Source organism: Onychomys torridus, chromosome 23 (assembly GCF_903995425.1).
Source record: "Onychomys torridus chromosome 23, mOncTor1.1, whole genome shotgun sequence".
Classification (NCBI taxonomy): domain Eukaryota; kingdom Metazoa; phylum Chordata; class Mammalia; order Rodentia; family Cricetidae; genus Onychomys; species Onychomys torridus.
The window spans coordinates 20,489,616-20,516,058 of record NC_050465.1 but is presented as its reverse complement, the minus strand read 5'-3'; the positions used below and the strand labels follow the sequence as shown (position 1 = coordinate 20,516,058).

General features: G+C 41.4%; 1 protein-coding gene across 3 annotated transcripts in view; it reads left to right on the top strand.

The window, feature by feature from the left end:
- The first annotated feature begins 8,778 nt into the window (after positions 1-8,778).
- Positions 8,779-26,443, top strand: part of Vapa (VAMP associated protein A) — a 35,099-nt gene continuing 17,434 nt past the window's right edge. The window contains exon 1 of one of the 3 annotated variants that reach the window (XM_036173342.1): positions 8,779-9,459. In XM_036173342.1, coding sequence (XP_036029235.1) covers positions 9,381-9,459 — 79 coding nt within the window. In that variant the 5' untranslated portion in view covers positions 8,779-9,380. The remainder of the gene's footprint in view (positions 9,460-26,443) is intronic. The other 2 variants (XM_036173343.1, XM_036173344.1) reach the window with 2 other exon arrangements.

The window sequence follows — 26,443 nt, the reverse complement described above, 5'->3', positions numbered from 1 at the left end:
CTTTTATAAGCTGCCTTGGTCATGATGGTTTAATCACAGCAACAGAAAAGTTACTAATACAAGCACATTTGATCATCAGGATCTTAGCTGCATGAAGTTGGTCCCTGATGCTCAGAAAAGAGTCGCCAAATGGTTTGAAAATGGCAAAACTGGGCCACCAGTAGGACACGTCTTCCTAGTTCTTCTCCTCTCTGGCCACACTTCCCTACTGAAAACACATTCTATCTAATGAGATACTTAAACTATACAGTTTCCTGAGAATCTGTGTGATGGTCTCTATTTCCCTATGTATTAGGTACTTCATCCACGCCCATCATCACAATCACCATGCATGCTTCTGACTGAGATTCGGTTTCCAGTGCTGATCTCCAGTGCAGATCTCCAGTGTTGATCTCCAGTGCTGGTCTCCAGTGCAGATCTCCAGTGCTGATTCACTCAACATTTCTCCATGAATGTCTCAAAGGCAGCTTTGCCACAGCCTAGCCTCCTGATCCTTCCATCCCCACATCCCAGCCCTCAAATTCCTTTCCATGAATTGCATCACTCCCCTGTGTAAGTCAGAGGTGCTGAGTTAGCCTCCACTGCCTCAGTTCCCCTTCCCACCTTACTGATTACCACTCTAACCAGTATAGATTGGTTATTGACCCTACATGAAGAGACCATGTTTTTTTGCAGCTCCACAATTCCCACCCTGGTTCATGCTGCCATCCCTTATCCTCTGTCATCTGACCTGCAGCAGGTCCTCAACTGGCTCTCCACTCATACCCACTTTAATCCAGTCTCCACACTGCAACAAAAGAACTTTAAAGATTGCTCCTAAGACTCCACTGTTGGGTGGGGGAGATGGCTCAGCGTTTAACACCGTGTACTGCTCTTGCAGAGGACCTGAGTTTGGTCCACAGGGCTCTTAACTATAGCTCCAGGGGATCTGATACCATCTTTTGGCCTCACTGGGTGCTTTTACTTACATATGTATACATACACAGTTTTGAAAAAGAACCCATTTTAAAATCCTTTGATAGTTTCTTATTTTCATATGATAAAGAACAAATCAGCATGTTTTAAAACAGTCTACATGACCTAGTACAATATTCTCAATGTGACTGGATTTAGAACCAGCTAGGAGGCACACCTGAAGTCAGTCATTCCCGGCATTCCAACTTTGCCTGCCATGGTTGACTGTCCTCAGTGACCCAGGACACACTCTGTCTTCCTTCAATGGCTTTTGTCAGGTGTTTTATCACAGCAACAGAAAAGTACAGGACACATTTGGCCTCTCAGCTTCCTCTCCTGTGATGTACTTCCAGATTTACCCACTGTCATAATATCAGTCTTCCTTTATTGACTTAGAACGAGCCTGGCTTACGTCATCCAGTCTGGTCTTCACTTGTGTTACCTGTTGGCCCTCAGAAAACACCTCTTATCACCATCACAAGAGATTTTTCCTTCAGATCCTCCAATCAGTTACCACTGGCCACCCTCATACAACTCTAGACTTCTCATTTCTTCTGTTTACTGAAATTTGAATAAAATACTTAATTATTCCACCCTTGTCTCTCTATAGGTTGAATGTAAGCCTGCAGGGTAGAAACCATGTCTCAGCATGAGTCTACAGCATCTACCACAATACTAGGCACACAGTAGTATTTTAAAATTTAACACTAATAACGTAATAGTCCTGGGCACTGTTCCAAGCTCTTGTGTAGTAGCCCACTTAATTATTATGACAAATTGTGAATGTAAGCATTGTTGTCTTACTCTGCAGATGTCAAATAGGTAAAGAAAGACTCAGCCAGCTGCTAAGATCACATAGTGGAAAACAGGACTTGATCCAAACAGTTCAGATTTGATGTTTGTACTTTTACTGGTTGTATTTTTATTATTCTTCATGTTTATTAACAGCATGGCCTTTGAAATGCCCACTGGTTCAAGTTGTTCGGGGAATTACTCATAAACAGATTCATTGTTATAGAGCACTTCTATACTGAGGGTTAAGTTTGCCTGTTGAGAAGGAATACTTTTGATGGATAGCCTGAGACTATCTTGCAGTGTAGTCCAGGCTAGCCTCAAACTTGCAGTTCTCTACCTTCGCCTTCTCAATTCCTGACTCTTACACATGTGCACCGACATATCCAAATAAGAAAAGTGTACAGGCAACCTTGAAAAAATATTGTCAAGTCCATAGAGATAGTTGGTCTAAAGGTGAATACTATTACTAATATGAATCAGTTGAAATAAAGTTTTCATATCTCTGGGGCTCATAAAAATTTAGAAAACTGTGTTTAAGAATATGTATATGTTTATAGACATTTATTGAAGGATACTAAAAAGACCTTTCTGTGTTGCTTGAATCAATCTAAGAAGAGAATAAGCATTAGGTCCCATGTTTACCCTTCTGTCAAACAATAGAAGGTGATTAATTTTAAATTGTTGCCTGGGCTACTGTGGGGTGTCACTTACGGTGGCTGTGAGGAGAGTAAAAATACACAGACGCTGTGGCTGGAGAGATGACTCATCAGTTGAGAGTACGCCCACACTGGGCAGCTCACAACTGCCTGTAACTCCAATGAAAAGAATTAAACACCCTCTTCTGGCCTCCACAGGCAGCAGGCATGCATGTGGTGCACATACATACATGAAGGCAATCACACATACACATTGAAAATAAATTGCTGTGGATAGTGTTCTGTGTAAATAAAATTCTGATTGGCCAGTGGCCAGGCAGGAAGTATAGGCAGGACAAGGAGAAGAGAATTCTGGGAAGTAGAAGGCTGGAGGAGAGACACTGCCAGCCAGCCGCTACCATGAGAAGCAACATGTAAAGACACTGGTAAGCCACAAGCCATGTGGCAAAGTATAGACTAACAGAAATGGGCTAAATATAAGAGTAAGAGCTAGACAATGGTAGGCCTGAGCTAATGGCCAAGCAGTTTAAATAATATAAGTGTCTGTATGATTATTTTATACGTGGGTTGTGGGACTGCTGGGGCTTGGTGGAACCTGGAGAGAAGCTCTCCAACTACAATAAACATTAAAAAACACAGAATGTGAAATTGGGGTAATATTCTTTTCTGGGTTACCTCTCCACTCACCTGTTGAGCTACTATGGTGGGTTCCTTGCGTGTGCGTCTGACTTGCAGTGTGGCAGGAATGAAGAATCTACAAGCGGCACTTTACTCTGCTACGTGGTAGATTTAGCCTTTGCTAGTTAAAAACAACAACAAAAGGTTTCTGGGCTATGAATTACTTTGATAGAACTGCTTCTGATAGTTGATGGTACACATGGCCCCAGACCCAAAGCTGGCAGTAAACTGTACCACCACCATGTTAGGAAGCTAAGGTGGGCGGAGCCAGCAGCCACAGCTGTGTTTCAGTCTTACAAAGATGGATATTACACAGAGAATCTGGTTTATGTTGTCTTTGGGATTTTTAACTGCAGAAAAAGATTTGATCATAAAAGCTGTTGAGTTAAACAAGTATGTAAATTTTAAAGGTACCTTGACTTCAAAATTTGGATATAAGGATATGTTGCTTTGGAAAGGAGTCTCTGCTTTTGTTTCCACAGAAAGCCAGAGGCTGTGGATTTGTTCCAGATTAAGATACATCAGGTTTGATCAGCCAAGACCACCTAAAAGGTCTCTGATGACACCATGGCCCAGATGATCCAACATCCAGAATGGTTTCAAGGCAACTGGCTCAGAGGTTCACCCTAATGGACTACTCCATAATCCTAAAATTTTCTTTGTGTCCCCATAAGATACAGCGCCCCTCTCCAGCAGGAAGTAGTAAGAAAAACTAAGCCCACTTTCCCAAAATTATCAAGCTGGCTTTGGAGATAGAATTGGCTCACTCCTTCTCTAAACCGAGACATATTGTTAAAAGAAAGGTTAAGAGTTTCTTGTGTTCCAAATCAGAAGAGCCCTCTGGTGTGGGACAGAGAAAAGCCAATATTTTTATTTAAATCAGGTTGATTATAAATGTGATCTCTTTCTAAAGAAGAGAAGGGGATATGATATAGATATAATAGGATGAAAGGGTAGATTAAGGAACTTACTTCTAAAGAGCAACAACTTGTTTAAAATGTTTTATATTGGTATAGACTTTAGTCTATTGATAGAAACTTAAAGTTAATTTTGTTATACTGTGTGCATATTTCTACTCATGTTTAAGGTATTATGTTTGTACAGCTCATTTAAAATTATAATGGATAATTAAAATAGATTAATAATTAGTCATCTATGATAATCATACTTGTAGCCATGTTAGTTAAGTCTTCTAGGTATACACAGAGATATTTCAGATAGATAGGTAATCTTCAAATACTTCAAAGACCTACAGAATATGGCATTTAAAATATTTTTAAAATTTAGACTTTCTGGACAGTGAGACATGTCTGCTCCTGGCAGCACCAATTTACTTCAGAGAGGAGGATGGGCATTGAAGACACATCTTATCTTCATGAAGACATATCTTATCTTCACCTTGGCAAAAATAGCCATTTGGGCAAGAAACTGTTCTTGCTTGGACTGCTCGATCAACTGGACATGCAGGACCCATAGAAAGGTGACCACTGAACTTTGCTTGACAAAATGGTCATTCAGGTTCCTGCTTCGCAGAGGAAACTGCCAGATATTCTACAGGACAGTGAAAAAAGTGTCCAAGAGACTCTAGCCTTATGGGCTGAAGACAATGCCCCAACTTTACAAAGGAACATTAGGTGACTGTCCAGGCTGCCAGCTGTCTCTGTCTACCCTACAAGACTCCTGAAAGTTGCTTGCATCCTTCTCCCAGTTCTCAGGTAATATTATATCCTTCTGATGTGGTCTTTGATGTGGTTGAAGATTAGATAGTTATAATTTCCTCAGTTATGATAAAAGATAAGTTAGATATAAAACCTTGGACTCACAAATATAAGATAGATAGGATATCTTCTTTAATATTGTAACTGTAATTCTTGCTTGATAATTGTTTTGTTATATGTAATTTTACTATGTAAAAGTTAAAACCTTCCTTTAAAAAAAAAAGAAAGAAAAGGGGAAGTGCTGTGGATATTGCTCTGTGCAAATAAAATTCTGATTGGCCAGTGGCCAGGCAGGAAGTATAGGCAGGACACTGGGAAGTGGAAGGCTGGAGGAGAGACACTGCCAGCCAGCCGCTACCATGAGAAGCAACATGTAAAGACACTGGTAAGCCACAAGCCATGTGGCAAAGTATAGACTAACAGAAATGGGCTAAATATAAGAGTAAGAGCTAGACAATGGTAGGCCTGAGCTAATGGCCAAGCAGTTTAAATAATATAAGTGTCTGTATGATTATTTTATACGTGGGTTGTGGGACCGCTGGGGCTTGGTGGAACCTGGAGAGAAGCTCTCCAACTACAATAAATCATTTAAAAATACACAGAATGTGAAATTGGGTAATATTCTTTCTGGGTTACCTCTAATACTGATATGAATGTTCTCACCTGTTCCCATTTCCCTATCAACAGAAGTGACACTTGCCAATGGTTATAAAATTGAATAGTGTGTGATGTTTTTAGAGTTCTTTGTACAAGAAAGACACCAATAAATACCAAAGCGCAGATCTCTTAAACAGGGTGCTAATTTATGAGGGGTAGATGATTCAGGAGTAGCATTCATGTCCTAATAGTAATAGTAGACTAATCCTGGCATGTTGCATGTGTTCCTAGATTATTAGCTATTTAAATTCTTATAGTAGCTCCTCCTCCTCCTCTTCTTCTCTTTGAGACAAGGCCTCACTATGCAGAGGATGGCCTGAAGCTCATTAAGTAGACTAGGCAGGCTGAGAACTCCTAAAGGCCCACATGCCTCTCCTTTCTAAGGGTTGGATTAAAGGCATTCACCACCATGCCTGGCTTCTCCTAGTTCTTAAGAGTATATATGTACAAGACTTATTTTTTTTATTTTTCATTATTATTATTATTATTATTATTATTATTATTTTTTTTTTATTTTTTTTACTGGAGCTGAGGACCAAACCCAGGGCTTTGTGCTTGCTAGGCAAGCACTCTACCACTGAGCTAAATCCCCAACCCCGACTTGTTTATTTTTTAAGCAACCCCAGGAAGTATTTGATTCCAGTGGATTATCACAGTCCTGCAGTAGAGCAGCTTCCTCTGCATGCGATCCTGCTGCTGGCACACTGAGGAGTTCTATGTTGTTTAATGAGAGGTGTCTAACCAATGGTGAAGTGGTCATTTAGCCAAGGGTAGCATGTCCATACAAGTTCTTAGGCGAACACAATACCGGAGTTTCTCAGGACTTTTAGGTCTTTAATTCAGAATGAAATAGATGTGCAAGACTATCCTCTGAACTGGCTATCAATCACAGATTTTTTTGTTTTTTTTGTTTGTTTGTTTGTTTTTTAACTAAACCCACAAGCTCTTTCAAATTGTGTGTGTGTGTGTGTGTGTGTGTGTGTGTGTGTGTTTAATAAAAACTGATATTTCAAAATGATTTTGTGGGTAAAAAGAATTCAAAGGAAAAGCAAATTGCTTTTCAAACAATTTAAGCACCTCCATTTTACGGGGCTCTTCATGACTGAAGATCTGTGCTTTAGGTTTGGCATTGTCTTCTGGGTTGGAGGTGGGGCACGGACTCTGTCTAGACTCTTCTTAAACTGTGGGTTGTGTGCCTCTGTGGGGTCATGTAACTGACTGTGGGGGTTGGGAAAAGTCTTACAACAGCAAAGGTTTCTTAATGTACAACCATCAAAAGCAAAAGTCAAATGAGTGGTGAATCCCAAGTATTTCTGGAGGTGCTCACCCGTGTGGCATTGTGGGTTATCACTGTTGCCTTGGTTCTGAACAATGTGCACTTTGTTCTGTGCATGCATTCTGGCTACACATGTCTAATGACTGTTGCTGGAAACATCTAAGCTCAGATTTGAGATTATTGTGCATGAACTACAGTACACAGTAGTTTTCTAGTCTTTAAGAAAAAAAGAGATTATTATTATTATTATTATTTTTTGTCTTTTTTCAAGACAGGGTTTCTCTGTGTAATATTCCTGACTGTCTTGGAATTCACTTTGTAGACCAGGCTGGCCTCAAACTCACAGAGATCCACCTACCTCTGCCTCCTGAGTTCTGGGATTAAAGGCACCGATGCCTGGCTAAAAGAGATTGTTTTTAATTATGTATACTTGTATGGGTCTGTGCATGAGTGCAAGTACCCTCAGAAGTCAGAGGCATTGGCTGCCCCTGGAGCTGGGAGTTACAGGCAACTGTGAGCAGCCTGCTATGGATGCTGGGAACTAAACTCAAGTCTTCTGCAAGACAGTGATGTGCTTTTAACTGCTCAGCCATCTCTTATGCCGCCAGCCTTCTACTCTTATAAAGACATAATGCTTAAGGGAAAAAGACTTAATAGTTTCCTACTTTTGTTTCTTAGCACCTGTCAAATTTGTACATCTTTGGATTGTATTGTGTTAGAATATTTGGTTTTAAAAATTGCAGTTTGGGTTACTGACTTCAATTTCACTGGGAAAGAAAAAGTCCCTAAATAAATTTGGCTGGGGATTAGGATAGAATTTCCAACTATTTCTGAAATGTTTCCAGACCAATCTTTGCCATTTTGCACTAGGTATTTATATGACATGATTCTTAGCATTAGTAATTATAAATCAAAATACCAGTCAACTCCAAAAGGAAAAAAAAGTTGAAAATGTTGAGTCCAAAAGTATCAAATATTCAGCGAAGAATAATTTTTATGTAAAAACGAACAACCAAAGCTATCTCACTTGTATACAAACTTGCTTTTGTCTTAAATGGATAAACTTTTTGATCTGCTCTTAAAAAATGTTGTAGGAGTTTCATTGTGAAAACAAACTTCTTTATAAGTGTTTGCTCTGTACCACTATTTTACATCCTATATACCCAGAGTGGCATCAATATTTCTCAGGTGAAAAGGGGCGGTGAGTTGAAAAGTTTAAGTATAGACTGCCTCATTTCAACACTTGCTTCCTGGGCAGTCTAGGGTGCTTCTTCCTGACAACACCATCAACAATAGGTCCTTTGTTTGCCTGGAGCTTCCTAGAGATTTAAATTCAAGCAGCACCATAGGACACAATAAAGGTTTACTTTTTACAGCACATCCATTTGTTTTGTTTGCTTTTCCTGTCCCTGGCTACCCTGGCAATGGGCTGAAGATCTGTCAGCAACTTTGCTGCCTGGCATTTTTCTCTTTTGGTACAAGCTCTCCTAAGTGATGCAGATAAAATTAGTCCCTTGCACGAGAACGTGGCAAACAGATTTGGTTTGGGCTTGATATGAATCGTAGATCCCGCACGTGAATTCCACGCTGCAGGACCGGACAATCGTTTCTAGACTGATTTAACATGTGACTGGCACAGATTTCTCCTGGAACCCGTTTGCTTTTGAGCGAGGTGTGTGTTCCTTCCTCTGGTTTGGCTCGGTTGGAGGGAGATGAGGGAGGAGGCAGCCTTGGAACACCAAGGAGGACAGAGCGCGCCTCCGCAGAGGGCGGAAGGAATCCCGGGCTGACCAGACGGACACGCCCTGCTGCTTTCCCACAGGGCGGCCTCTATTTCTGGGACACGGGCCTCCAAGGTAGCCTGCAAAACCCTTTTCTTTTCCAGGGCAGACGAGACGCCCTGGGCCAGCCAAAAGCCGTGTCAGCGGCCCCACCCACCCGCCTCCAACGGACCGCGGTCTCCTTCCCCGCTCCCAGCAGCCCCCGCGGACGCCCCGCCCGCACGGAGCATGCTGGGAGTCGAGGCACCCGGCGCTGCTTGACGCTCTTCCGTTCGGAATTCCACTTGGAACGCCGTGAGGCCCCATCGTAGTAAGCGCTCCAGCTCCGCACTCGCAGCTCCTAGGGGCCAGGAACGACGCCTTTCGCCCGGCGCCGCGCACCGCGTCCCCCGCAAAGAGCCCCGCTCCGCCCCTAGCTCGCTCCGTAGCCATTGACAGCAGAAGGGCGCCCGGAGGCGCGGCCCGGGCGGGGAGGTGGTGGTGGTGCGCAGGCGCACTAGCTCAGCGTTGAGTTGGGTTAGGCCCAGAGGGCGGGGCCAGCACGAGGGCTCCGGGCCGCGGAGGCGCGCACGTAGGCACGTCGAGCCCGTCACGTGGGGAGCCGAGGATCGCAGTGCGCGCGTCCGCGGCGGCTGGTGTGGGGTTGAGTCAGTTGTGACACCCGGAGCTGCTGACCCGGCAGGAGGCCCTCGGAACCCCGCGGCCCGGCAGCAGGCGCGGAGCCTCGGGAGTCATCGTGAGCCTGGCCCGGTCTTAGAGCTCCGCCGAGCCGGTGCCGCCACCGTCCCCCGCCCCCGCCAGCGAACCGCCGCCGCTGCCGCCGCCGCCGCCGCCGCGGGCGCGCCCCCGCTCTGCGCTGTCTCCGATGGCGTCCGCCTCCGGGGCCATGGCGAAGCACGAGCAGATCCTGATCCTCGACCCAGCCTCCGACCTCAAATTCAAAGGTAAGCTGGCTAGGACGCGCCCGAGCGGGGACCGGGGCGGGCGGGCGGGCAGGCGGGCAGGCGGCGGCGGCAAGGCCGGACGGGCCGCGCTCCCCTCCCCCACGCCCGCGCCCAGCGTCGGGGACCGCGGCCCCGCTGCGTCCCTCGGCCCCGCGCCTCGCTGTTCGCCGCAGCCCGCCCGGGCTGCGGACGGGAGGGGAAGGAGCCAGCCAGCCGGCCGGGCGCCGCGGAGGGCTCAGCCCGGCGCCGCCGCCGCCGCCGCCGCCGCCATCTTGCGGCCCGCGGGGGCGCCGCGGGAGCCCGCCCGCGCCTGGCTCGCCCGCCCGCACGCCCGCCGGCTCGGCTCGGCCGGCCGGGCCCGCACTGTGTCCTTGCCCCGGGGCGGCCGCCGCGCGCTCAGGGCCCTGCGGGTGGTGTCTGGGGGCTGGAGCTTCGGGCCGCGGCGCGGCGGGATCTGCGGGCGTCAGCGGGCGGCTGTCGGTGGCCGCGGGCAGGCGCGGCCCCACGGGCGAGGCGCGCAGGACCGGGTGGGGCGGTCGAGGGCCTCGCCCGGAGTCTCCCGTGTCAGGTGCGGGGCTCCGGAGAGCCGGGCGGCCCAGCGGTGTCTTGGCTGGGAGTGACCCCGAGTGTTGGCAGGGCCCCAAGAGCGCGGCAGAAAGCTGTGCGTCAGCTGGGGGATGGATGGTTGTAGGTTAGTGGAGGTGGGTCCCCGGTGTCACTTCGGCCTGTCCCCGGGTACGGAGGACCTGGTGTCTGCCCCTAGCCCTGGGGATCGCGCTGTCTTTCCGCTGAGGAATTCTCAGTGTTTGTGACTCTCTAACGTTTGCCGTTTCCCAGCATACCTTGAGAAAGCTGATAAGGTGCCACACGGCTCTAGAACTGTTGACTTTGGAGCATTGACTGTGATAGAGGATCACTGACTTGGCGATCCTTGTTGTTCAGATCGAGGGCCTTTTGCGCCTCAGTGTGTAGGGTACGCTGGGGAAGAAAAGTTTAAACCGAACAACTTACTAATTTTTAAGGAATACTGATAGAATGTGGAGCTAAAAAGAAGACCTCTTTCCTCTTTTTAAATGTAAAGCGAGTCCCCCTTTGGAAGTTAATACGTTGGGTTTTAATTTTAGGAACTGTGATGAGAACGATTTTCCGAAGGTTGCATAGCAGTCCCAGCATTAAAAGGAAAAGTAAACCCATGATTGTGTAAGATTGAGTCCGAATGAAAAATAAGTGAATTGTCCCTGTGGGAACAATTTTAAAATAGTTTCAGGTATTTAAAAAATATATTTTAAATAGTTTTAGGACTTAAGAACATTAGGGTATTTTGCTAGTAGTACTACTTTAAGTTTTTCAGTACATTTACAAGTTTCTCTGAATGGAAACATATAGGACTCCTTATTAGACAAGAACTTGATTTTAAGGCAGCTCTAATATCTTTGAAACTAGGGGTGGTGAACTACACTTAGATTCCTGGCTCGGAGGCCAAGCCAGGAACCGTGGAAAGTTTGAAACAAGCCTGGGCTACATGGGGAGACACTAGATGGTGTCTCAGAACCATAGATATTTTGCGTACATTTTGCTGCAGCAAATTTCTGTATTGCCTAATTTTTGGAGGGGGGTTGGGCAGGGGTGTGCAGAGAAGTCCTCCAAGTATTTGTACTGAAGTTGTCATCATTAGTTGAAGCGATTTAATGTACATCTTTACGATACTCAGTGTAGTTTGCTTTCCCCCTTTGACAGTTCAAGAGATTTTCTCTACTGCATAGCCTGTGTGAAAAGCATTTTATGAGGCAGGTTTTAAAAACCAGAAGAAATACTGCGTTGTGCTGTATCCACGCATATCGTTTATTTTTGATGCTAAATAATTACAGCTGTGTTTATACAACAGGCTCTACTTGTGTTATCAAAATAATGATCCCAAGGCTAGTGAGGAAGACCAAAAAGATATCGTCTGAGAAAAGAAGCATTTTCTCTGTAGGAAGCTTTTGAAGAGGCTGGGGAAAGTTATGCAAAGGGAGTGGTAAATGCTGAGGTGAGAAGACTCAATGCATATGTTTAAATGCCCGGTTGTTCAAAGACTTCTGTAAAGGTGGGCGAATCGGAGATGATAGGGAGAACATGAGAGGATTGAAGTAGGAGTTTGACATTTGGGGTTTGATGCTTTCCTTCTTAATGTTACTTTGTTAGTCACAGATAATTTGTACAATGGAAACCTCTGTCTTTAAATGTGCAACTCTACACTAAATAGGGTGATATAGAATCTGCAGTGTGGGTGATCTTTTGGTTGACCATATCAAAAATTATGTAACTAATTTTTACCTTTTCATTTAATGGTAGGTTGTTTACACTTTTTTCCTTTGTAAAGTTCTTTGTTAGGTTTACTTGAATTATTTGGATCCAGCATTTGTGCTGGTCGTTCCTTCAGGAGTGACTTATTCAACCATTCTGAGATTGATGGTTTTCCTTTAACATGAATAATGACTTGACAAGAATTACTTTGCACAGTTTTGGGAAAGTATAGTTTTGTGTATCTCCAGCTTTTAGTCAAATTTAATTAGTAATATGTAGCAAATCTTTTATGGTTGTAGAATGAATTCTAAAGCATACCTTTTAAATGCTTTTGTGCATAAAAAGATAATTAAAGTTTTTAACCCTACCAGTAATTTTACCAGTAATTTAGATTTGAAATTAGATATTTCATGGAAAAAGCTTTTTTTGCCCTTAAAATGTAATGTATTACAAAATTTGTATATTTTATATAGCATTTTATTTTTCCTAGCTGATAACAGTATTGGAGGGAAGTTTGAAGTCAAAGTTTTGCAAATGTTAAAATAATTCCAAGTGTATTCTTCCTCCTAATGGTTGGGAAAAAGGAGAAATAGATTGAAATCATTGTGTTGAAGGTAGCTCATGGAAGTATTTGATGAATAGAGAGACCTGTGGTATCACTGTCAACTACCAATTTCCTGTCTGAGACAGGGTTTCTTTTATCTAGCTCAGACCAGCTTTGGACTCCCAGTACAACCAAGAGGATCTGGAATTTTTTAGAAAAGATTTCTTTTAAATCACTTTTTAAAAAGATTTATTTTTATTTTGTTGTCTTAAGTTTTTCCCTGCATGTATGTATGTGCACTCACTACTCAGGTGCTGGATGCCTGCAAAGACCAGAAGAGGGTGTCATATCCTTTGGAGCTCGAGTTACCAATGGTCATTAGCTGCCATGTGGGTTCTGGGAATTTTCCTGGATCCTGAGGAAAAGCAGCCAGTGTTCTCAACCATTGAGCCATCTCTCCAACCACTTTTTAAAACGAACAACAACAATAACAAACCACTTTTATTCTTCGACAGTTTTACACACACACACACACACACACACACACACACACTCAAACTCACACACAATGTATCTTGATTGTTCTATGTTCTACTCTACCTGCCTCCCCTCCCCCCCATGTTCCCCTCTCACCTTCATGCCCTCTTTAAAAGAGGTTTTATTTTTATTTTTAGTATTGGTAGGTGTGTGCCTTCATGTGGCTGTGTACGCATGAATGCAGGTGCTCTTGGAGGCTAGAGGTGTAGAATTCCCTGAAGCTGGAGTTTCAGATGGTGTGGTTGAACTGCCTGATTTGGGTGCTGAGAACTAACTGAACTCAGGTCCTTTGAAAGAGCAGCAAGTGCTCTTAATTGCTCAGCCATCTCTCCAGGCTCCCACTACTTTAAAAAGTAGTCTAGTGAATCCAGTTAGTGCTATCCCCATGTGTGTTAGTTAGTGTGAGGCTGTCCATGGGAGCATGAGCAGCCTACTAGCTGCCACCTCCCTTTCCCTAAAAAAACCTGACCCTCTTTCTCAGTAATGGTCACTGACTTGACCGTGTGCAGGTCTTGCATAGGTCACAGCTGCTGTGAGTTTAGAAGGGCAATGGCCATGTCATGTCCCCAGAACGTAGCATCTCAGTGCACTCTTTTCTGTCCTCTTCTCTTACATTCTTTTCACTTCCTCTTTGATATTCTCTAGTCCTTGAGGGAAGTGTAGCCCATTTAGGGTTGAGCACTCCTTGTCACTAATCTAGCACTTCGGCAGGTTCTGAGTCCTGAGTTAATTATTTTGCTCATTACAAAAAGAAGCTTCTCTGATAAAGATTGAGAGCAGGAGTTATCTATGTGGATATAAGCATGAATGTTTAGAAGAGCAGGTCAACAACAAGAACATTTAGTAAGTCAACAGTAGTAGGTTCTATGTAGGATCTCCCCAGCAGTGGGCTTTAGACTAGGTTTATAGGATCAGCCTTTCCTGTGGATAGGTTTCAAATACAATTAGAAACTGAGTGGTTACCCCCATATTAGTCATGCCACTATTGGACTAGTGGGCATATCTTGCTTGTCAGGTTGTTGTAGCATGCAGGGTCCAATGTTGGGTAATTCTATTGATACCTTTTCTTCCCAAGTGACCTGCATAGTTTTACCTCTGTTGATCTGATTTCTTTACTGCATCTCTGCTTGTAAACTTGTTATTTTTGGAATTAATTCAATCATGAATTTGTCAGGAGTAAGTGTTGGAACTACAGTTGGAAGAGCAAGATCCCAGTTTTCAGATGAATGAAATGTAGGGAAAGCTTTTGACAATTTGGAACTGAGATTCCAATTGTAAGTAGACGTTAACTAAAGCAGTCGTTACTCCTCTGGCAAACCTCTGTCTCCAAAAAAATATTTATATTACAATTCATAACAGTAGCAAATTAGTTATGAAGTAGCAGTGAAAATAATTGTGTGGTTGTGGGTTACGACATGAGGAACTGCATTATTGAAGGGTTGTAGCATTGGGAAGGTTGAGAGCCACTAACCTAGAGGAAGAAAGGAAAATGTCGGTCCAGTGTCCTCTGGTAGGAGGGAGCACATGATGTTCAGCTGAGAGGGCTCCAGATGGCAGTAGTAGAAATGACCAAGGTGTGTGTAGTTCTGGTTTGGTAGGTCAGCTAAAAGTTTTATTTTTTGCCCTAAGCCACTGAAGGATTTTATTTAAGTGTGTGCATTTTAATTTTTTTTTTTTTTTTTTTTTTTTTGTGTGTGTGTGGCATAGCTGTAAAGGTGGGCTAGGGTCTAGGGTATTTTGTGTTTCATTAAGAAACAATGGTAGGCCGGGCGGTGGTGGCGCATGCCTTTAATCCCAGCACTCGGGAGACAGAGTCAGGTAGATCTCTGACTTCGAGGCCAGCCTGGGCTACAGAGTGAGTTCCAGTACAGGCACCAAAACTACACAGAGAAACCCTGTTTCAAAAAAGCTTAAGAAAAGAAAAGAAACAATATTAACTGTGCAAATTGGTATTAGAAGTGAGATGGCCATTGGTGTTGCACATAATTAATGGTCAAAGTAGATGTGTGCACTGAGAGAGGGTGTGGTTTCATAGATGGAGTGCATACAAATGGAAGGATGGTGGTACTGTTCACTGAGCTAAGAAACACCGGATGTCTGGATGAGGACTGGTAACATTCTTTAGGGTATATGGGAGAAGGGTAGAAGGAAGAAGACCATGCTTCTGCTGGTGTGAGGTGCCAAGTAGGCATTTGGTTCTGTAAGCGTATACAGATGTGGCTTAACTGAACTTTTGGGGGGATAATTTTACCAGTGATTGGAATTTTCTTTAAAAAAAAAAATCTTGGGTCTGTTTGCAGTTGGGTTTTTTACTTGTGTTGCACATACTTGTGTTTTGAACTTTCATAGTTCTAAATAATGAGAGCTAGGGTATTTTATAAAGAGTTGACTAAGATTGGTTTTGTACTTTTTGTAGAGTCAGTAATAAGAAGGTTTTTTTGGGGGGCGTGGCTTTTGAAGATTTGTGACTGCATGTAAGTATCAGTCATTTAGCTTGGCTTGTTGGCATTGGTGATACAAGCTTACAGTCCTAGCACTTGGAAGGTGGAAGAAGAGAATCTGGAGTTGGAGCTAGCCTGGGCTACATGAAACAGTCTCTAAAAAGGAGGTGAGCAGCTAGGAAGATGAGCCAGTAAAGTGCTTGCCTTGCAGGCATGAGAACCTGAGCTTGGATTCCCAGCACCCAGGTGGAAGGGAGGTGTGGGTGCTTCTTTCTAACTAAGCCTAGCACTGCAGAGACAGAGAGGACACTTGGGTGCTTGCTGGCCAGTCAGTCCAGCCTAGTTGGTAAGGTCCAGGCCAGTGAGAGACTGTCTCAGAGGAAGTGGATAGTGTTCCTGATGACACACCTAAGTTTATTCTTTTGCCTGCACATGCTTGCACATGTGTACCTGTATACACAAAATTACAGATATCTAAAGTCACCTAAAAAGTCATTTTAATCAAGTGGGAAAATATGCAGTAGTCACCCCCCTCCCCATTTGTAAGTTTTGCTATCTGTGGTTTGTAATCAGCTGTGGTCCCAAAATAGGAGGGGAAAAATTCCAGATATAAACATTTTACAAGTTTAAATTTGTGTCCTTCGGAGTTGGAGGATAAAACCTAGCTTTGTCTTATTCCTTCTTGCCAAGGACCTATCTGTTGGACCAGTTATTTCCATACTGCAAATCTGCCCACCAGCCAGTTACTCAGACATTTTCTTACCAGATTGTTGGTATCACAACATTTGTTTTACCCTTACCTTACTTTATTTTTACTTAATATGGCCTTAAAAAATAATCAGCAGTAGTGCTGGCAATTTCAGTATGCCTGGATATGCTCAAGAGAAGAGAAGCCACAGTGTTTCCCTGAAGTGCAAAGTTCTCAGCTTACCAGGGAAAGAACGAAATTCTATGCTGATGTTGCAAAGGTCTCCAGTAAGAAATGCCTCTCTCAGTAAAGTAGTGGAGAAGGGAAGGCATTGTGCTCCGTTTGCTGTTGTACCTCAAATGTTGAAAGTGTGTGGCCATGGTGTGTGATACAGGCTTAGTTAAAATGGAAAAGGCATTCAATTATGTAACTTGATAATTGGTTTTGATTTTAGCATCCATTGGGGGGTGGTTTGGGACATAATCCTCATGGATAAGAAGGGGTCATGTGTATAAAAAATTGGGAAAACTTGATGTAAGTTCTTTAGAATTTGGTTATTTTCTAAATTGTTTAGTGGTAATTGGTAATATTGCTTTATTGTTTCAAATTCTTTTCCCCCAAAATTTTGTCAATGCATACAAGATAATAGTTTTTATCATTGCTGTGAAAACACATTGGGCAGGCAGCCTAGGAAGAAAGGCTTATTTCATTCAGCTTAACAGTTTGAGGAGATACAGTCCATCGTAGTAGGAAATCGGTGACAGGAGCTTGAGGTTTTACATCGACTCCCCAGTCAGGAAGCGGAGAGTGACGATGAGTGCTTACCTGTGTTTCTCCTTTTTTTTTTAGTCTAGGACTTGAACTTGTGGAATGATGCCACTCAGAGTTCATGTGGGTTTTCCTACCTCAGTGAACCTAACCTAAGTCACCCCTTACTGGTATGCACAGAGGCTTATCTCTGGTGACTCTAGATCCTGTCAAGTTGACAGTATGGTCCATCACAGGTATCTAACATGATGTTATGGGATATATGTTGGTAATAAATGGTTGAAGCAAATTGTTCTACCCCTCTTTTCTTGCCCTCTACCCCTCCCCCAGGTAAAGTTTGTCATGTGTCAGGAATCTAGACACAGCACAGTTGAATGTCTTGTGCATTATTAGGTCTCTAGACTTGTTCTTCCTGCATGCAGTCTGCTGCTTTGTATGCTTTGACCTCTTTCTCTCCATCCCTTATCTTTTCACGTTTTCTTTTTATGTAGCCTGGGGTGGCCTAGAACTCAAGAGATGTGCATGCCTCTGCTTTCTCTTGGGATCAAAGGTGTGCACCACTATACTTGACTTAAAGGAAAAAGTTCTTAACCATGCAGAAATGGTCAGTGAAGGAATCCTGCTGGCCAGGCATTCTTTTAACTTTATTGGCCACCTCCTGATCCCCTTTCCTTGTTGACTTTGTGTCTTTTGAGGGACTGTCCTGTGAAGGCTTATTTGCTCTTCTGAGATGGAGGATTTGGCTTTCCTTAGAATTATAAAAAGTTATTTTGGGAAGAAAATTAAACCTAAAAGAAGTATTACTTGCAAATGTCTGTTAACTTACTAGATTCACTGGAATATGACTCAGATCATTCAAAATTTTAAACTTAGGGAAGTTTCCAAGCATTACTATATTGTATGCTTTTTAAAAAATGTGACTTAAGGCCGGGCGGTGGTGGCTCGAGCCTTTAATCTCAGCACTTGGGAGGCAGAGCCAGGCAGATCTCTGTGAGTTCGAGGCCAGCCTAGGCTACCAAGTGAGTTCCAGGAAAGGTGCAAAGCTACACAGAGAAACCCTGTCTCGAAAAACCAAAAAAAAAAAAAAAAAAAAAAAAAAGTGACTTAATAGCTTAAGCATATCATTAGTATCTTGACTTGCATATTTGCATATTTTTGTTTGCCTTTTTTGGGGGGTGTGTACTGGAATCAAGTCCCAGACTTCTTGCGCATTCTAGGCAAGCATTCTGCCACTGAGATAGAGCATTAGTACTTGCCTAAGTACTTTTAAAACAAATACTCTATAGCCTACATTTCATTTCTTGTTACCTGAGATTGTATTTCTAACAAAAAGGGAACATTTTCTTTGCATGCTGTGATGTTCTTATTTAAAACTCAACAGTAAATCTTTAATAGTGTCTAGTAGTCAATCTGAAAGTTTCCCAATTATACTTCTGCTTTTAGTTGTTTCTTTAAATCTGTGCATTGCATTAGGTTACTGTGTGCTATGCATTTGTCTTAATCTTAAGTGATATTTCTCACCATCCTTTTCTGTCCCTTTAAATCTGCCATTGATTTGTTGAAAAGACTGTATTGCCCGACAGAATGTCTCCTATCCAGATGTCTTAATGTATTTTCTGTAAGTTTTGAATTTGATTAATCTTGAATTTCAGAAGTATTTTCTGTCACATTTGTTCTGCTTGTAGTGATAAACTGATTGGTTACAGTCTTCATTGAAAAGGTACATAAATACATAGACATATACATAAACATATAGAAAAAGGCTGGAAGATTGCTCTCTATTCTATTGGGATTAGTGTGTCTTGTTTTTCATATTTTTACTTTGTTTTTTGAGATTGCTACAGTGAATGTTTAGTAGTTATAATGAGAGTTATTATTTCTACAGTTTAACAGAAAATGTATGTAAAATTGTGATGTAACATCTGTGAAAGTTAAACTTGAAAAGGAATGACTTTTATTAGACTTTGATAATGAAAACAAAACAATGAAATACAAAGGAATTGACTCTATGCTTAATGAGCTATCACCAAAGATTGCCAGATCCACAACCTTACACAAAGGCCACTGTAAAACTTAATTCTGTAAGGGTGTTTATTCAATATCTAGCTGCCATAGACACTTTGGACTGTTTATTACCACTTGTACTATTGATACTTATTGCCTAGGATTATTGCTTCAAAATGATGTAGTAACCTGTTTTTAAAACTTCCCTTTACTCAGACTAATTGAATATACACTGTTTATGTTTATATTTATATTTATCAGTGTTCCTATTGCAATGCTCCTTCTACAAAAGTTGGTTGATGTTGGGAGAATCTTTTTGGTTTAAGTTGACACGTGCTGATTTACAATTTAAATTGTACTTAGTCTAATCTGGGTGGTAGGTAGGTAAAGATCCTTGTCCCCATGACCCACAGAGAGGAAGGAAAGAACATATTTTCTCAAATTGTCCTCTGACCCCCACATTGGCATGATGGCACCAGTACACATGCACTCATCACACACAAAATAAAAATTAAAAATAATAAAATAAAACCTAATCTGTAACAACTTGGGAAACATTTTTTTAAAAGATTTATTTATTATGTATACAGTGTTCTGCTGGCATGACAGAAGTGGGGACCAGATCTCTTTATAGATAGTTCTGAGCCACCATGTCGTTGCTTGGAATTGAACTCAAGACCTCTGAGCCATCTCTCCACCCCCAACTTTGGAAACATTAAATCAAACTGCTTACAAATGTAGTATATTGGCATCAGTTGCTGGCTTCTTGTGAGAATTTTATTAGATGTATTTGGTGATACTTATTTCTCTGAGAATTGCTCCTGCACATAGGATTAAACAAGTAAGTTTAAGGTCCCTCCTCAGATAGTGTGGATTGGTTCAATGGGCCACTATTTTAGGATTTAAAAAAATAGAATTAGTAGCTGGGTGGTGGTGGTGTACGCTTTTAATTCCAGCACTAATGAGGCAGAGGCAGGTGGATATCTGTGAGTTCAGTGCCAGCCTGGACTACAGAGCAAGTTCCAGGACAGCCAGGGATACACAGAAGAGATCCTGTCTGGAAAAACAAACAAACAAACAAAAACAAAAAAATCCCACAAAACCAAACAGACTACTATTAAGAACAGAATTACACCTGAAAAAACAATAGTTGACACTGTGTCCACAGATTCAAACAACCACTCAAAAGTAAAGGTATTTAAAAGTCTGTATTAGCATGTCTAGACTTTTTAAAAACAATTATTGCTAACATGTATCAATAATTGACATAGTATTAACCTTGTATTTGGTATTGTAATCTAGATACTCTTTAAAGAATAGTGGTGGGCCATACATAGGTTATGTGTATGAAATATATTTGGCATTTTATATAATGGATCTGAGTGAGCACCCACAGATTTTGGTGTCTGTGAGTTATGGGAGGCCTAAATAAGTGATTTAAATGGCAAAGGGAAAATACATAGTTGGCCACTAGAAGGGCTAGCTTTTTTATATTCTGATGACTGACAAGTTAGAATGTTTATGCCTTGACTTTAGACACAGGTGAATGTAGATAGCCTCTACTCTTGAAGGTACTTACAGACAAGAGACAGATTGGGGCCAGTGCATGCTGAAGGTTAGTTGAAAAGAGACAGTTAAATACAAATTAAATACAAAATGTTTCAGAATGGAATTACCATCTGCCATCTTTATTTACCATTGAGAAGAAACCCTTAAGATAATAAGTTGGATCTTAGTGTCACTTAATTTTAGAGATGAGAGGAACCTTAAGAGATATTTCATTAATACAGATGGCTTCTTTTAATGAAAGAGGTTAGATTGTTTTGGGGGATCAGTAATCTAGTTAATTAATGGCTTTAGATTTTAAACCATTAATTCAGTATTCTACATTATGTTGTTTTTAAAAAGCTATAATACACCAATAATAGAAACCAGTCTTACCCCCCCCCCCAAGAGTTTTTGAGAACAATGAGAAGAATAATTATTTTAACTTTTCATTAAAATTGCTTCCTTTTGTGAAAGTGACAAGTGGGTATTGGACTTACATGCCCATAATAACACTGTGATATTGGAAAATGGTTTAAAAAAAATAAAAGGACATGGTTCCTGTTCATTGGTAACTTTTAACAGTGAATTTACCTATTGTGTGGGCAGACCTGTTGTCCTCCCTCCCTCCCTCAAATGACCATACACTGACTGCCTCTGTATGAAGTGCATTTTGGTGAGTTTCATAAGGTTTTTGGAACTTTACTTCTATAATGCAGTATGGATAAATAAATGTAGCAGGCAGTTTAAATAATTAAAGCTTTTGAATTTTAGAGGCTTCAGTCATTATGAAGTCTTGGTTTAGCACTAATCTCAAGATTCATACTTTAGTGAAATTTTATAAAGGGCTATTTTTTACTGTTATAACGAAACCTTTTCTGAATAGAAGTAGAACACATTTTGGGGCTGGAGAGGTGGCTTAGTGGATAAGAGCATTGGCTGCCCTTCCAGGGTCCTGAGTTCAATTCCCAGTGCACACATGGCAGCTCACAACTAGTCCTGAAGGATCCCATGCCCTTTTTTTGGTATGCAGATAAATGTACATGAGACAAGATACCCATATACATACTCAATTTGTTTTTCTAGAAAACGGGACAGTTTTGTTCAACAGTATTTGTTCAGTAATGCTTACCAGTAACTGTGATGTCAGGCATTTGTTGTAACTGCTGGAGATACAGCAGTCAATGGAACAGAAATAGTCTTCATGATATTTCAGCACTATGGAACAGGTAAATAAATTAAGGCAACTTCCTTGCTTAAGAAATTTGTAGGGGCTGGAGACAAGGCTCAGCAGTTAAAAGCACCTGTTGCTTTTCCAAAAGACCTGGATTCTATTTCCAGCAGCATTTGGCAGTTTATAACAGTCTAACTGCATTTCCAGGCATCTGACACCCTCTTCTTGCCTTCACAGGAACCAGGCAGACACAGGCATACATGCAGTCAAAATAACACCTAAAATAAAGTTAATATGAAAAGAAATTATCCATACAGTGTTTTCTTGGATGTAAAATACTTAAACACACAATTGACCTGTGGGGCCAAAGGAAATAAATATATAATGCTAATTTGACTGCTCTAATGCTCCAGAAATCTACATGATATGTTTATGGAAGTAAATAGTTGAGACTCTGGAATTAGACAGACCTGGTTTGACTTCCACTCTTTTTGGAGATAGGCTCTCTTACATAGCTCTGGTTGTCCTGAAACTCACTGTGTAGACAGGCAGGCTAGTCCTGAACTCAGATCTTCCTTCCTCCTGAGTGCTGAGATTAAGGTGTGAATCACCATGCCTGACTTACGAAACTTTAGCCAGTGTTACTTACAGCTTACTTGGACAAAACCTGTGAAGAGATATTGGGAAGTCCTCACTTTTATTTATGTATTTTACATGGGAAATATCCAGTCCTCTTCATTAGGATTTTTACCCTTTGTATTCTGATAAAATACAGTAAAGGTGTAGTACAGTGAAAAATAAAAGTGTAAAGCTAGAATGATTTATGAAGACCAAGAGTTATACATTTGAAGTAAAACATGTATACTTTTGCCTTTTATGATTTCTTGTTTAAAAATGATTGTTAGCCATATTTCTGGCATGGTAATTCATCACATACGTATTGAGTAGCAAAAAGATTCAAAGCTTGTTAACTTCAATTTGGTCAGCAATGAATTAAATGTTTCTTTAGGAGATTATGATATAATAGAATGAACGGGAGAAGGCATACACATACTAGGAAAAATGAAATACCATGAAATATGTGTGGATTATTTTCATATGAATTGTATAGTCAGCATGATCCTTTTTCAAGATCTTTTTTTTTTTTTTTTTTTTTTTTTTTTTTTTTTTTTTTTGTTAAACTTTGTGATGCTATGTAGGAGCCACTAACATAGTCTGTCCCATAGTGGAGAACTGAGAAAGACTTTGTCAGCAACTGTGAAAAGACTGAAAAGTTAGCTTGCTACAATTTCATGCATGTTAGAAGACTTGAAAACAGCTGAATTGGAATAAAAAGACTACTTTGTTATTCATGGCATTGCAAGAGCTCCTGTAATTGTGTTTTTCCTTAGTGGCTTCTACTTGGAGCTATCCAGAGAGTGGCTTTACATAGAGCTCAGAAATCCTGAGCGTAGAGAACCTTAAATCTTTCATGGTGTGCTGCATGGAAATTTACCTGACCTTAGTTGGAGACTATCTGGGGCAGTAAGCATACCTGATCTGATCCTCAGGGAGGAGGCATTATCTCATAGGACTTTTCTTGAAAGGATAGGAGTAAATGCAGAAATGCTAGAGACTTAAAGCTTGCGTAGAAACTGTCTGAAACACAGCAGAGTATTGATGGAATCCAATCTGTGGATGCATCTGAATGTTCATGGTATACTGATTTCAGGTTCTTTATGAAGAGTGTCACAATATAGGAGGAAGCAAAGTGCTTCCTATCCCTGGTTGATTCTCTTTGCAGCTTAGCTTGACAATTGAAAAAAATTTATTATCAGTAATCCACATCATTAGGGATGGATGAAAATTTTAAAACTTAGAATGGTTCTATTTTTAGGTTATTTTTAGAACCATAGTCAGAATTCCTTAAAATTCTTTTGAAAGATTTTATTTTCTGTGTATAAGTGCTTTGCTAGTGTATGTGCACCACATGTGTGCCTGGTGTTCACAGGAGTCAGAAGAGGGTATTCACTGGGTCTCCACCGTGTGGGTACTAGGAACTGAACCCTGAGTACTCTTCAAGAACTTGTTTTTTGAGGCAGGATTTCTTTACAGCTCTAGCAGCCCTGGAACTCACTCTGTAGACCTGGCTGGCCTCAAACTCAGAGACCCGCCTGCCTCTGCCTCCCAGTGCTAGAATGTATACCTGGCTTACAACAAGTACACTGTAGAGCCGTCTCTCCAGCCCTGGTAGGATTTCTTAGATTACTTAAAAAAAAGTAAATAACAAGTGCAATCTCAGTTTCAAAGCTTTTCCAACTTATTCCCGGACTTAAATCCATTTTGGCTTAATGCCACCGACACTTGAGCAAGTTAGGGAATTTGACAGCTGCTTAAAGAAAAGGTAAAGTCCCCCCCCATAATAAAAATAGAAATCTGTGAAAGGTGTGTATGTTTAATGTACATACCATGTTTTTTTTTCTTTCTTTCTTTTTTTTAATAGAATGCTTTTCACTGTGAACTGATTTTTCACTCCTCAGAAAGGAAATGCATATCATCATCACACAGTGGCACTGTGATTGGTACTGAGTATTCTTAAATCATTTAGGTGACCTTAAGATGGGCCATTTCAGTAGTTTACTACGTTTTAAACAGACTTCTGTATGGGGGGGGGCTAAGTTTTAGAAACTCTTTGAATATAAACATTCATTTCTTAACATAAATTGCTCAAAAGCTTACATTCTCTGCAAAATCTGTGTTTTCACTGTTTTTTATTTTTCTTTTCTTTTCTTTTTTTCCTTCGAGAAAATAGTTTTGGTGCATGTCCTGGATCTCGCTCTATAGATCAGGCTGGCCTCAAATTCACAGAGATCTGCTTGCCTCTGCCTCCTGAGTGCTGGGATTAAAGGTGTGCGCCACCAACGCCCGGCTTTCAGATGATTTTTAAAAAGGAAATATATCAGTGCAGTCACCATTCAGGGTGAGAAAGAGGTTCTGTCTGTCTGTGTAGGACAATGTGCATGAGCGGAAGGTGCTTACAGGGTCCTGAAGAGGGTGTCGAATTTCCTGGAGCTGGGGTTGCAGGTGGGTGTGAGCCACCTGACATGGGTGCTGGGAACTGAACTTGGGGACCATCTCAGTTTGTATTAGTGCTCCTTATTATCTCAAAATAAAATTATCTACTCACATACACAAATTTAATATAATGCTCTCATTATAACAAAATGAAGTCAAAGATAGTTTTTTAGTGAAATATGCCATCATGATAATGAACTAAACTTCTGTCTGAAATGTAAGGCATCCCCAATTAAATGTTTTCCTTTAGAAGATTACCATGGTCATGGTAGCTCTTCACAGCAGTAGATATATGCGTGTACCTACTTTGGATTGAAGAGAAATAAGACAGTAGTTTTATTTATGCTCGTAGTTTTTCTTTACCATTATAAAAGAACAAACCATAATATACTTATGGTGGAGTCAGATCAATGAATCCCTGGTGAATGTTTGTGAACTAATGCACATGAGTTGCGTTGGTAACTTAAGAATGGCATTGTTGTTGATGGAGTAAGTTTTGTAATAGTGACCTTCACTTTTACAGGCTGAAAAAATTTCCTGTTTTAACAAAGTTGTCCTCAAAAAGAGATTTTTTTCCCCCTATATTTGTGCTTTGTTTTGAAATAATAATACACTATCAAGTTTAAGATATAGACTAGAGAGCAATGTGGCCAGGTAACATTGTGGTTAGAGTTTGTGGCAGAGTAAAACCCCTCATAAAATGTCTAGAAAGCAGAGTAGCTTGGAAGAGTTGGGTCTTAACGATCCTCTGAAAGGATATATCTCTTCAGCCAGTGAAAGAGTCTACCGTCTCCCAGTTTTGTCACTCTGGAGAGTAGGCCTTTGGGGGACATTCAAAACCCAAATCATAGCAGGATAAAAGATTGTGTTTGTGCCTTATAGCACCTTCAGTTTATATAACCTCCATTTTTCTGAGATCTGTAAAGGGGTGTGTGTGTGTGTGTGTGTGTGTGTGTGTGTGTGTGTGTGTGTGTAAGAGAGGGGGGAGGGAGAGGGAGGAGGGAAGGAGGGAGGAGAGGGGAGAGAAGAGATGAGAGGAGAAGAGAGGGGAGAGAGTTTCTGGTAGTAGGGGGCTATCAGCTCCTATAACAGTCTTAGCTTTTATGAATTCAGTGTTAAGTTTTTGTGGATCTATGCCTACGCATGCTTTTATGGTAGGTTATTGCTTTTCATCAGATTCTGACTTAAAAATGTGGACCCGATGTTACTTTGAACCAAGCAGCAGAGTCTCTGTTAGCCATAGCGTTTGGCTATTTTGCTTATGATTATCAATACTCTTTAATTTTCCATTCTGAGAAGAAACAATGGGCTCAGACTGAGGCTTGACCAGGACACATTGGAGTAAAGAATCTCTAGTGTATTCTCTGGGTGTCTTCTTATAGGATTCATGACATTGTTTTCATAAGGTTAACATGTCTAAGCATTTTGTTCTGGAGAGATTCTTTGTCCTTTGTAGTTAGAATTTTCCTACCTGGCCCAGAGTCAGGACAGATCTCTCTCACCCACCAGTACCACAGTCTCTCAGACCCAACCAAGTAAGCACACAGAGACTTATATGACTTACAAACTGTATGGCTGTGGCAGGCTTCTTGTTAGCTACTTCTTTTATCTTAAATTAACCCATTTCTGTTAGTTTATACTTTGTCACATGGCTTGTGGCTTACCAGTGTCTTTACATGTTGCTTCTCATGGCGGCGGCTGGCGGTGTCTCCTCCAGCCTTTTACTTCCCCGAATCCTCTTCTCTCTTGTCCCTCCTATACTTCCTGCCTTGCCATTGGCCAAACAGCATATTATTTGTTCAGAGCGATATCCACAGCAGTCCTTTGGGTGATTATTTCATCTTTGCATTTTTATGTTAGGAATATATATTCCCCATTGGGTAATTAATACATTAAATACTTTTTTCAGAACACATACAATTCTTAGGAGTTTGTTGATTGAA